The sequence below is a fragment of the Trachypithecus francoisi genome, unplaced genomic scaffold (assembly GCF_009764315.1).
Source record: "Trachypithecus francoisi isolate TF-2019V2 unplaced genomic scaffold, Tfra_2.0 Lachesis_group1, whole genome shotgun sequence".
In the NCBI taxonomy this organism is placed as follows: Eukaryota; Metazoa; Chordata; class Mammalia; order Primates; family Cercopithecidae; genus Trachypithecus; species Trachypithecus francoisi.
The window spans coordinates 163,001,321-163,014,188 of record NW_022681454.1 but is presented as its reverse complement, the minus strand read 5'-3'; the positions used below and the strand labels follow the sequence as shown (position 1 = coordinate 163,014,188).

The 12,868-nt window shown below is 35.7% G+C and overlaps 1 protein-coding gene across 14 annotated transcripts in view; it reads left to right on the top strand.

Annotated features, from left to right (window-relative positions):
• The window catches only part of NEK1 (NIMA related kinase 1), a 204,086-nt gene that overhangs the window by 158,309 nt on the left and 32,909 nt on the right, over nt 1-12,868 (top strand). For all 14 annotated transcript variants that reach the window (XM_033215660.1, XM_033215672.1, XM_033215659.1 and 11 more), the window contains 2 exons: nt 6,869-6,957; nt 8,234-8,481. In XM_033215660.1, the coding sequence (XP_033071551.1) occupies nt 6,869-6,957; nt 8,234-8,481 (337 nt within the window). The remainder of the gene's footprint in view (nt 1-6,868; nt 6,958-8,233; nt 8,482-12,868) is intronic.

Sequence of the window (12,868 nt, the reverse complement as noted above, 5' to 3'; positions counted from 1 at the left end):
TGGGAGGCGGAGGTTTCAGTGAGCTGAGATGGCGCCACTGCATGCCAACCTGGGCGACAGAGACTCCATCTCAAATTAATTAATTAATTAATTAAAGTATGATGATATGCAGTAAAAAGTCTTGCTTACATCTGTCTGCATCCACTCTTGTCTTCTTTCGTATATTTCTAGTATATGCATAAGCAAAAATAAATATATTGTCTTCCTCCTTACAGTTAACTACAGTTGTTAGTATAGTGTACACAAATTTTTCCACCTTGTTTATTTTTAGTCAATAATAAATCTGGGAATTTTTTTATAATAATACATAAAGGGCTTTCTTTTTTTCTTGTTTTATAGCTAGTTAGTATTCCATTATGTGAAATACCACAACTCAACAAGTTTCCTACCTTATGGACATTGATTGACATTACAAATGATGCTGCAATGAATAACTTTTTATATAAAGTGACTTTTGTGTGTGTATTTATCTGTAATAAGTATAATTGCTGGGTCAACTGCATTTTTATAAGTTGCATTTGTAATTTGGTTATTGTTCTCCTCGGAGCTGTACTAGTTTACACTTTCAGAAAGAATGTCTGAACCCCATTTTCTCCACAGCCTTGCTAAACTTTTCTCATCAAACTTTTTGAGTTTTTCCAAGCTAACAAGGTAAAAAATAGTATCTCTGTTTGGGCTGTTAGTTTGTCTAGTTCTTATGATAGGTAAAGGTAAGCACATCTTTTCAAATGTGTAAGTTTCATTTGAACTTCCTTGTCTGTGAATTGTGTCTTTATATCTTTGGTTCCCCCTTTTTTTTTTTAATTTAGTCATCGGTCTTTTATAAATTAGTAAAAACTCTTAAAAGTGAGAGATATTTGCCCTGGTGGTTACATGAATTGCAACTATCTCTGCTGGTCATTTATGCTTTTGTGTGTGCGTGTGTGTGGTTTTGCCATGCTGAAGTATATAGTTTATTTTTATTTATTTTTTATTGTTATATTTATCTGAGCTTTGTTACTCAGAACAGCTTTGTTCTTTCTAAGGTTACCAAAATTTTTTTCAGTTTTCTAGTACTTTTTTTTGTTTTTGGTAGAGACAGAGTCTAATTTTGGTGCCCAAGCTGATCTCAAACTCCTGGCATGAAACAATCCTCCCACCTTGGCCTCCCAAAGAGCTGGTATTATTGGCATGAGACTATGCCTGGCCAATATTCTAGGACTTTTATTTGATGCTTTATACATTTAAATACTTGATTTTTTACATGTAAAATGTGTGAAATTTATCATGGTTTATAGATTTGAGTCTGTTTGTATACATTTTTTCCTATTCTGTTGGTCTGTCTACAGTGAGCTACTACATACTTTTAATTAATAAATTATAAAATATTTTGACATTGTTATGTATCAGTTATTAGTTTTTTTATTTAGGTTTTCTATATGCTTAACAATTTTTATTCACTTCATTGAAATGAGTGAAGTCGTCTTTCTACTAGTGTGTTTCCATTTATTTTGTTTTATATTTCAAGTGATTTTTATCTAATGAATGTTGATCCTAAGTTATTTGGTGCATAGACATTTCAATACTCTTATGGTAGATTACACATTATAGCATTACAAAATATCATTGTTTAAGTCTTGCTTAATATTTTTTGACTAAGTTTTATCTTTTTATTTGCCCAATCTGCACTGGCTCATCCTCTGTTTTCAGCTTTTCTGAATTATTTTATTTTAGTTAGGTTTCTGATATGGTTCGTGATTCAATCTGAAATTTTTGTGTTTAAATATCTAGTTAATTTACAGAGTATTATATATCTTTGATATAATAGTTGAATTTTGTTGTCTATTTTATTTTTATATTCTTGTTAGTCTTTTGCTATATCGGCTTTATTGATTTTTTTTAACTAATAGACTTTTGTGAGCAATTTTAGTTTACAAAAAAATGAGCAAAAATTATAGACTTACTATATACCTCTCATTCCCCACCCCCAACAATTTTTTTTTCTTATTCCTGGCAAGCTGTGATATTTTTAACATCTTACATTAATGTGTTTTATTTGTTACAACTGATGAGCCAATATTGACACATTACTGTTAAAGTTTATAGTTTACATTAGGGTTCACTCTTTGATACTTTCTACAAGTTTTGACAAATGTATAATGACATGGATTCACATTACACTATTATTCCTATGATACTGTACAATCCACTGTGCTTCACCTGTTTATCCTGTCTTCTTTCCACCCTACAATCCAGTTTCCACTGGAGATCTAAGTTGTTAACCCTAATGAGCTACAGTAGTAATAATCTGGTTATGGCAAGTAAATTGGTTTTATTCATGTTTGAAGAAAACAACTGCAACAATTTGTGATTTTTCTTATTTTTATATTTTTATTGATATTTTTATTGTCTCCATAGTTTTGCCTTTTCCAGAATGTCATCTAGTTATATAGTATGAAGTCTTTAGATTGACCCCTTTTGCTTAGCAGTATATGCCCAGTGGCTCACCCCTGTAATCCCAGCACTTTGAGAGGCTGAGGTAGGTGTATCTCTTGAGGCCAGGAGTTTTGAGACCAGTGTGGCCAACACGGCGAAACCCCGCCTCTACTAAAAATACAAATAAATTAGCTGGATGTGGTTGTGCACACGCCTGTCATTCCAGCTCCCTGTGTGGCTGAGACATGAGAATCACTTGAACCCAGGTGCTAGAGGTTGCGGTGAGCCAAGATTGCACCACTGCACTCCAGCCTAGGTGACAGAGCGAGACTCTGTCTCAAAAAAAAAAGAAAAACCAAAAGTTCCTTAAAGCCAGAGATAATGTCGTCTATTCTTTAAATCATTTTCATGTATTATAGGAATAATAGAAAACCAGTATTTGATATGTGTATATGGAAATTTAATAAATGGTAAAGATGGTATTTCTAATCAACATAAAAAGATAACCTATTTAATATATGCTTTTGAGACAAATCAGTCACAATTTGGAAAAAATAATCATTTCAATTTCTAAAACCATTCAACAAAACAGTACCAGATTGATTAAAGACCTAAATTAAAAAATTTTAAAGGAGGCAGCCTAACATAACAATTAATATCCAGAATTTATAAAGAACGTGTGTAAATTAATAAGAAAAAGACAAAAGTCCAAGAGAAAAATGGGGAAAGGCGATAAATAGGCTATTCATGAAGGAAGAAACCCAGATAGTTAGTAAATACAACAGTGTGATACTTTAGGAGTTATAGGGCATCAATAAAATGACAGACGAAGAAGTCAGATTCCTAAGTGTTTCATAGACTAACTTAGTGGAGAACTAGGGTCCTGTGAATGTCACTGCTAGTCAGATACTTACTCCTCCTCAAAAAAGAGTGAGTAAAAGGCAGGGCAAGAGTCCTTGTCCACATCAATGGAAAAGATATATTTTCCACTGATTGTTTTTCCATAAAATAACATGAAATCATACATGTTATAACATGAAATGTTTTATTCCAAAAATAACATGAAATGATATATGAAGAGAAATGATATATCAAGTGTCTGTAAGGGATTGGGACTACGGGGCTTTGATGGACTGCAAATACATATATGAAATGGTAGAGCCAGTTTAGAGATCCATTTGACAGTTTCATTAAAGTTTTAAATGTGCACATCCTATAATTTACCTCTTTTACTTTTGGTATCTACTCTCCAGATCATTCATACATGAGCACAAAGAAGCAAACGCAGGAATATTCATTCCAGGAGAGTCACAGCAAATAATTTGAAACAGTCTAAATAATCATTAATAAGGAGGTAGCTAAAAATACTGCTATGTTTCTGTATACAGCCATCCTTTAGTATATTTGAGGAATTGGTTCCAGTATCCTTCATATACCAAAATCTACACATACTCAACTCCCACAGTCAGGTATGGACTGTGGAACCCATATATATGAAAAGCCAGCCCTCTGTATACACGGGTTTGCCTCCCATGCATACTGTATTTTCAATCCACATTTGGTTGGAAAAAAATTGCATCTAAGTAGATGCATGAAGTTCAGACGCATGTTGTTCAAGGGTCAACTCTAAAACGTTATGGAATATAATACAGCACCTAAAAGATAAAAGAGTAAATGGGACTCTTTATTAATATGGAAATATGTCTAAAGCATTGATTAATGGAATAAAATAATATTGAATGAAAAAAGCATCTCCATATATTAGATTAGCATGTAAATTTAAAGAAAAAAACTGGTGAAGTGTGCTCCAAACTAATAATAGGAAAGGCAACTGGAATTCGAGTAGTTAGGAGTCCTAAAAGGAACTTTACTTTTTTATTGGAATAAAATTCATATAACATAAAATTCACCATTTAGAATTGTACAAGCCGATGACATTTAGACATTCACAGTGGTGTACAACCATCACCACTATATAGTTCCAGAACGTTTTCCTCACCCACCTCTCTATCCGTTAAGCAATCATCCCCCATTTTTTTCCTCCCCACCAACCTCTGGCAGCCATTAATCTGCTTTCTGTCTCTGTGGATTTAGCTATTCTGGATATTTCTTACAGAATCATATAGTATGTAGCCTTTGTTTCTGGCTTCTTTTACTTAACATACTGTTTTTAGTTTTTCATCCATGTTGTAGGATATGCCAGTTCTTCATTTCTTTTTATGGCTGAATAATACTCCATTTTATAGATGAATTATAAAAATATATGGTGTGTGTGTGTATATGTCTATGTATATGTGTATATGTCTATATATATGTCTATATAGACATATACACACACACACCATATATTTTTATAATTCACCAGTTGATGGGCACGTAGGTTGTTTCCACCTTCTGGCTGTTGGAAGAGTGCTGCAGAGAACATTGACATACAGTATATGTTTGAGTCATTGCTTTCAGTTCCTTTGGGTATATACCTTGGAGTGGAATTGTGGCATCATATGGTAATTCATTTTACCTTTTTGAGGAACCAAGGGGCATTATATTCTGAATGAAAAAAATACGTTGCTTGACTGGGAAAAGTGACTTATGCCTGTAATCCCAGCACTTTGGGAAGCCAAGGTGGGAAAGTTGTTTGAGGCCAGGAGTTTGATACCAGCCTGGGCAACATAGCAAGACCCTACCTCTACAGGAAAAAAAAAAAAAAATAGCCAGGCATGGTTGCATGTGCCAGTAATCCCAGCTACTTGGGAGACTGAGGTGGGAGGATCACTTGAGCCCCAGAGATTAAGGCTGCAGTGAGTGCCATGATTATGCCACTGCACTCCAGCCTGGGCAGCAGAGCAAGACCCTGTCTCTTAAATATATATATAAGCTTTAAAAATAAAAAACAGAGGCTGGACATGGTGGCTTATGCCTGTAATCCCAGCACTTTGGGAGGCCAAGGCGAGTGGATCACCTGAGGTCAGGAGTTCGAGACTAACCTGACCAACATGGCAAACCCCGTCTCTACTGAAAAATACAAAAATTAGCTGGGTGCAGTGGCATCTTCCTGTCACCCTAACTACTCGGAAGGCTAAGTCATGAGAATCGCTTGAACCTGGGAGGAAAAGACTGCAGTGAGCCAAGATTGTGCCACTGCACTCCAACCTGAATGGCAGTGAGACTCTCTCAAAAATAAATAAATAAAAATAAAATAAAAACAGAAAATGGTTGAAAATCTGAAAGTGAAAAAGTAGAAAATTATTTAAAATTTGAAACAGGATGGGCACGGTGGCTCACACCTGTAATCCCAGCACTTTGGGAGGCTGAGGTGGGCAGATCATGAGGTCAGGAGATCGAGACCATCCTGGCTAACATGATGAAACCCTGTCTCTACTAAAAATACAAAAAATTAGCTGGGCATGGTGGCCGGCACCTGTAGTCCCAGCTACTTGGGAGGCTGAGGCAGGAGAATGGCATGAACCGAGGAGGTGGAGGTCGCAGTGAGCCAAGATAGTGCCACGGCACTCCAGCCTGGGCAACAGAGCAAGACTCTGTCTCAAAAAAAAATAAGTTAATTGAAAAAATAAAATAAAATTTGAAACAGATTTAAAAGTATTTAGAAAATAAAAACTTACCTATAAGCTAACTCCCAGAGATAAATTATTGGTACTTTTGGAATATATCCCTCCAGTCCTTAAATTTTTGTTAAAAAAAAAAAAAAAGCATGAATTTAATTTCCAAGCATACAGAGATAAAAATTGTGAGTTCTTTTTTATTTTTTTCCTCAATTTTAATCCCCTCCCTTTGAGGTTTAAAATATTTTTGTGAATATTATTCTATTTTTCTGTGCTGCAAACCATTTTTTCAAAACCTAGCACCATTTAATACAAATTGGTCTGCAAATCACTTTGTTTACTTAACAGTATATCTTGCCTATTCTAATCAGTTTATATAGATCTCTGCTTCATTTTTTAACAGCTGCATGATATTCCATGGTATTAATATATTGTAATTGTTTTATAGTCTCCACTCTTAAGGGGCATTCCCATTCTTTAAAGTAGTGGTTCTCAGATATCAGCATGTATTAGAATGACTTTGGGACTTTTCACAACTAATTGCTGGGCCTTGTCTCCCCCTGATTCACAGGTCAAGGGTGAGCCTGAGAATTTGTATTTCTAACCAGTTTCTTTACTATGCCGTTGTCTGGACACTGTACTTTGAGAACCATTGTTATAAAACATGGTGAGCCTGGTTGCTGTGAATGATTACTGTTTGGCGAGGATTTGAACAGGGTGAAAAATACAGTGTACTTATGTGAGAAAGTATATATGAAAGTGAGAAAAATACTTGGAAGAGGGAACAAAGAATGCTAGAGAACTTGTGTTCTGTTTTCTGTATTTTAGAGCACTTTTGTTTCTGGTAAACTGCGTATGTGTGTATGTTTAATTGGTGTACCCATCTGTGGCAGGTTGGAAGATAGGATCACCATTCAGGAAAATGAAGTTTCTGAAGATGGAGTCTCAAGTACTGTGGACCAACTTAGTGACCTTCATATCGGTAAGCATCATTGCATTAGTCTAATTACTTTCTGGAAGATTGTCAGTGATTATTAACATCAACCTGTTTTATTTGGTTAATATATAAATAAGAAAGCATTCCTTATCAGTCATCTCAGTCATTTTAAAAATATAGGCATAGCACAGTGGACTACATTAATAAGCCTGGATTGTAAGGCAACATGGCAGTGAACGTTTTTGGTCAGTTATTTTTATTGGATATTCAAAATGAAAAGAATTACTTGCCAAAGCTAAGCCAGGGTACTAAGGACATTAAATAAATTGTCTTCTTTTTTAAATAGTATTAGCTAAAATATAAGAAAGGTAGGCTGGGTGCAACGGCTTACACCTGTAATCCCAGAGCTTTGGGAAGCGGAGGTGGGAGGATCACTTGAGGCCAGAAGTTTGAGACCAGCCTGGACGACATAGCACTACTCCATCCTACAAAAAAGTTTTAAAATTAGCCAGGCATGGTGGCGTGCCTGTAGTCCCATCCACTCAGGAGACTGAGGTGAGAGGATTACTTGAGACCAGGAGTTCAAGGCTGCAGTGCAGTAGCACTGCACTCCAGCCTGGGCAATAGACCGAGACCCTGTTTCTTAAAAAGAAAAGAAAAAATAATTTTTTTCATCTAACCTATAGGAACAAAGATAAACTGGAACTAAGTATGTATCTAAATAGTGTATTTTTTCACATTTCTTTGGATTTGTTTCTATTTTTTTTTTTTTTTTCATTTTGTTTTTCTTGAGAGACAGGGTCTCACTCTGTTGCCCAGGCTGGAGTGCAGTGGCTCGATTATAACTTACTGCAGCTTTGAATTCGTGGGCTCAAAAAACCCTCACATCATCCTCCAGAGTAGCTGGGACTACAGGCATGCGCTCCTACACCCAGCTAATTTTATTTTTTGTGGAAACAGAGTCTCACTTAGTTGCTCAGGCTGGTTTCAAACTCCTGGCCTCAAGCAATCCTCCCACCTTGGCCTCCCGAGGGGCTGGGATTAAAGGCATTAGCCACCATGCCTAGCCTTGTGTCTGTATTGTAGAACTCTCAATATAATGAAAGTACATAACAAATTAAATCAACTCTCTGAAGATAAAACATCGTATCCTGTTAAAGATTATTCAGAAGGTAATATACTGACACACATACTTTGATTTTATTTTCCTGATATGTGGGTTTTTTGCTAGAATTTGTGTTACATACTGTGCTTTATCAACATCATGTAGAACTTTAAGTACTGTATAGACTTACCACATAATCTCTCCTTTCTACCACAGAGACTGGAGCCAATGATTCTCAGCACTCTAAATGTGACGTAGATAAGTCTGTGCAACCAGAGCCATTTTTCCATAAGGTGGTTCATTCTGAACACTTGAACTTAGTCCCTCAAGTTCAGTCAGTTCAGTGTTCACCAGAAGAATCCTTTGCATTTCGATCTCACTCGCATTTACCACCAAAAAATAAAAACAAGAATTCCTTGCTGATTGGACTTTCAACTGGTCAGTTTGATGCAAACAACCCAAAGGCAAGTATTGTCCTCAAATGGGAAATATTATCCATTCGATCACATGTATTATTGTTTTTCTTTTATAAACCGTAATATTGAGTTTTAATCTCTTTACACAGACACAAACACACATCCCACAAAAACCTCCATCTTCTGAGCAAAGGAATTACAATTGGGAGTACAACTTGGATAAAGACTATTTCATTGGCTTCCTGTTAAGGATTTTTTTTATGGAGTCTTTTACTTGAGAAAAAGTCCCTTTATATACCCTCATGCACTATTGCTCTTTCCCACTATCCAACCTGACTTCCATTTTTATTATCACACTAAGCTTGAGCAATATATCTAAAAAAGACAGAGGTAGAGGTGCTATATTGCCTAATTCGTGTGTAAAAACATTAATAGATATTCATATGCACTTTCTCGTAGAGTTTTTCAGACCTCTTTTTCTCACTTGCTGTTTTTGAATATATGTAACCAATTTTTTCTTATAAAAAATATCTCTACAGAAAATGTTGAAACGCAGGTAAAAATAAGAAATATCATTTGTTATATTACTTCTCATATAATTTTTGCATATATGTAACTTTTTACCAAAATAAGATGTTATGTATACTCTTTATAACCTTTTCTATTCAATATATATTACGACGTTATTGCAAAAGCCATTATTACAATACTGTGATGAAAACAGCACTTTGTCATTGTCACATATTCTCTTTATATCATCATTAACTGAGCTGAGCTGCTTATCATAATCTTTTTACAAATCTGTTTCTATTGTCGTACCTTTCCGCTTTAATTTTTGTTGTCGTAATCACTACACCTCTTATCTTTGTACATATCTACAATTATTTCCATAAAATAAATTTCTTTTTTTTTTTTTTTTTTTTGAGGCGGAGTCTCACTCTGTCGCCCAGGCTGGAGTGCAGTGGCCGGATCTCAGCTCACTGCAAGCTCCGCCTCCCGGGTTCCCACCATTCTCCTGCCTCAGCCTCCCGAGTAGCTGGGACGACAGGCGCCCGCCACCTCGCCCGGCTAGTTTTTTGTGTTTTTTAGTAGAGACGGGGTTTCACCGTGTTCGCCAGGATGGTCTCGATCTCCTGACCTCATGATCCGCCCGTCTCGGCCTCCCAAAGTGCTGGGATTACAGGCTTGAGCCACCGCGCCCGGCCTAAAATAAATTTCTATAAGTGGAATTGAAAAGGTTATATTGTATACTGCCTCATTTCTAAATAGTTTATAGTTCTGTCAATAGTATGTGAAAGCACATCTATTTCTCTGAATGTTAAATACCACCCACTATTATCATTTACTCAGAAATTATCTATTTAACAAATGAGTAATGGTATTGATTTGTATACATTTATGTTTCTGTGTTTTACAAATGAGGTTGGGCATTTTTTATTTATTTTAGCCTGTAAAGGAATGAATTGCCTGAATTCTTTAGTCCTTAACTATTTTTTAAATACGTCATTTTGGCCAGGCATGCTGGCTCATACCTATAATCCCAGCAGTTTGGGAAGCTGGGGTGGGCGGATCTCTTGAGCTCAGGAGCTCGAGACCAGCCTGGCCAACATGGCGAAACCCCATCTCTACTAAAACTACAAAAATTAGCTGCGCGTGTTGGTATAGGCCTGAAATCCCAGCTACTTGGAGGCTGAGGCAAGAGAATCACTTGAACCCGGGAGGTGAAGGTTGCAGTGAACCGAGATTGAGCGTTTGCACTCCAGCCTGGGTGACAGAGTGAGTCTCTGTCTCAAATAAATAATAAATAGTCATTTTGATTTTCAGTTTAATTTTCCAACTGGGTATGCTTCCATTTTGTGGAGTATTTTCGTATGCTTGTCTTAAATTTAGAGATTAAGTTTCCTCATTTATCTAATATCAGTCAGTCTTTTGAAAGGTGTGAACTACCAAAACACTTATGATCTTCAGAGTTAGAGAGAAAGGCCTATAGATAAGGACTATCATACAATTCATGTACTTTTGTAGTAAAGATGTATAGCCTATCTTTAGCTCAGAGCTTCTTAATACCTTATTGCCGTCTATAAAGTTAATATTCTTTGCATAATAGATTTGATTGTTTGATTTCCTTTTGTGACCTTAGTCCAGCCTTCAGAGTTCTGTAGAAGAACTTACTCTGGAAGTAACCACAGCAAAGTAGAAGCAGCAATGCAGATTTCATGTAGAAGACTATGAGGAAAGAGGCAAGAAAAAACACTAGAAAATTAAAGCAGTCTGTAGCCATTTAGGAAAAGAACACAAAACCATCCCTGCCCATTCTGTAAATATTTATATAATCTGTTTACTAAGGTGGGATAATTTAACCTTTTATAAGCATGTTTAAAGCTCTTTTTTGCAAATGTTAAATTACTAGTGGGATTATTTTCTTGATTGAGGAAATTCCCCTTGTGCTTTGGATCCCGCCTCCTCACTCTTCAAGGAACTGACTCCATTAATTTTGCCACTCTAACCTGTGTCATCAACTTTTTCTATAGTGGATCATTTACTCAACATACACGTTCTAATAAATCTCATCAAAAATAGCAAACTTCTTTTGAGCACAATATCCTTGTTTAGCTACCACCCCATTTCTCTACCCCTTTTGCAACCAAGCATCTTGACTGTGTTGCAGTCTCATTGCAGTTTCCACATGCATTCACTTCCCAATACATTCCAATATGGCTTTTTAGCTTTTTAAAGCAGCTCTGTTCAGATCATCAGTTACCAGTATGTTGAAAATTCTCTGCACCATTTTCTCTTTCACCTTTCTTAGCTTTTCTTCTTTTAACAGAGTTCATATATGCTGTACTATTAAATTAACTTTATCTGTTGATTCCCTTTATATTGTACTTTCCTGGTTTTTCTCTGAACTCAGTAGTCACTCTTCTGTGTCCACTGCTGGTTGATCCTACTCTAACAAATTTCTTAAAAATAATGTGTGTTTTTCTACTGTGAAATATACTGTAAATGTCAGTTAAGTCAAATTGGTTGATATTGTTGTTCAAGTCTTCTACATCTTTACTGATTTTTTAATCTATTTGAACTATAAATTGCTGAGAGAAGATTGAAATTCTTAACTACACTTGTGTAGTAGTCAGTTTTCACACTGCTATCAAGAAGTACCTGAGAATGAGTAATTTATGAAGAAAAGATATTTAATCGACTTACAGTTCCGCATGACTGGGGAGCTTCAGGAAACTTAATCATGGCAGAAGGCGAAGGGGAAGCAAGGCATATCTTACATGGCAGCAGGAGACAGAGAGAGAGAGAGAGCACACGGGCACAAAGAGGGAAGTGCCACACACTTTTAAATTGTCAGATCTCATGAGAACTCACTCACCATCACAAGAATAGCATGGGGGAAATCCGCCCCTATGATCCAGTTACCTCCCACCAGGTCCCTTCACTGACCCATGGGGATTATAATTGCAGATGAGATTTGGGTGGGGACATAGCCATACCATATCAACTTGTGTAGGTAACTATTTCTTCTTTCAGTTTTGTCAGTTTTTATTTTATGTATTTTGAATTTCTGTTTTGAGACAAATAAAAATTTAGTATTCCTATGTCTCCTGGATGAATTGATATGTTTATGTTTATGAAGTATTCTTTTTGTTTGATCATGTTGTTCAATGTCCTTACTGATTTTCTTTCTACTTATCGATTACTGAAAGGGAGTGTTGAAATTTCCACTCAGCTGCATTTAAACTAAGAATCAATATGTCTTCTTAATGGATCAACCCCTTTGTCACCATGAATTGAATCCTTTTATCACTGGTCATATCACCTTGTCTGAAACATTTTCTCTGGTTTTATTACAGCCATTCCAGCTTTCTTATGCTTAATCTTTATATGGTATATATACATTCTTTACTACTCTTAACCAAACATTTTATATTTAAAGTGGATTTCTTGCAGTTAGCATGTTAGTCGAGTCTTGTTTTTAACAAGTCTAACAATCTCTTTTAATTGATTAGACAATTTACATTTAATGTAATTATTAATATCACAACCATATGATCGGGTTTAAACCTACCATTTTGCTATTTATTTTCTATTTGTCTGATCACTTTTTTGTTCCCTTTTTACCTTTATTCTTCCTTCCTTTGGATTGAGTATTTTTAGCACCTTATTTTATCTCTACTGTTTGTTTTCAAGATACATCTTTAGCTTAGCATAATCTCCCTTCAAATAATATTATACCACTTCACATATGTCATAAAAGCCTTACAACCATAGACAGTCATGCACCACATAATGACATTTCAGTGAATTACAGACCCCATATACAGCAATGGTCCCATAAGATTATAATAGAGCTGAAAAATTCCTCTCACCACCTAATGACATCATAGTGTCACAGTGTAATGTGTTACTCACATGTTTGTGGTGATGCTGA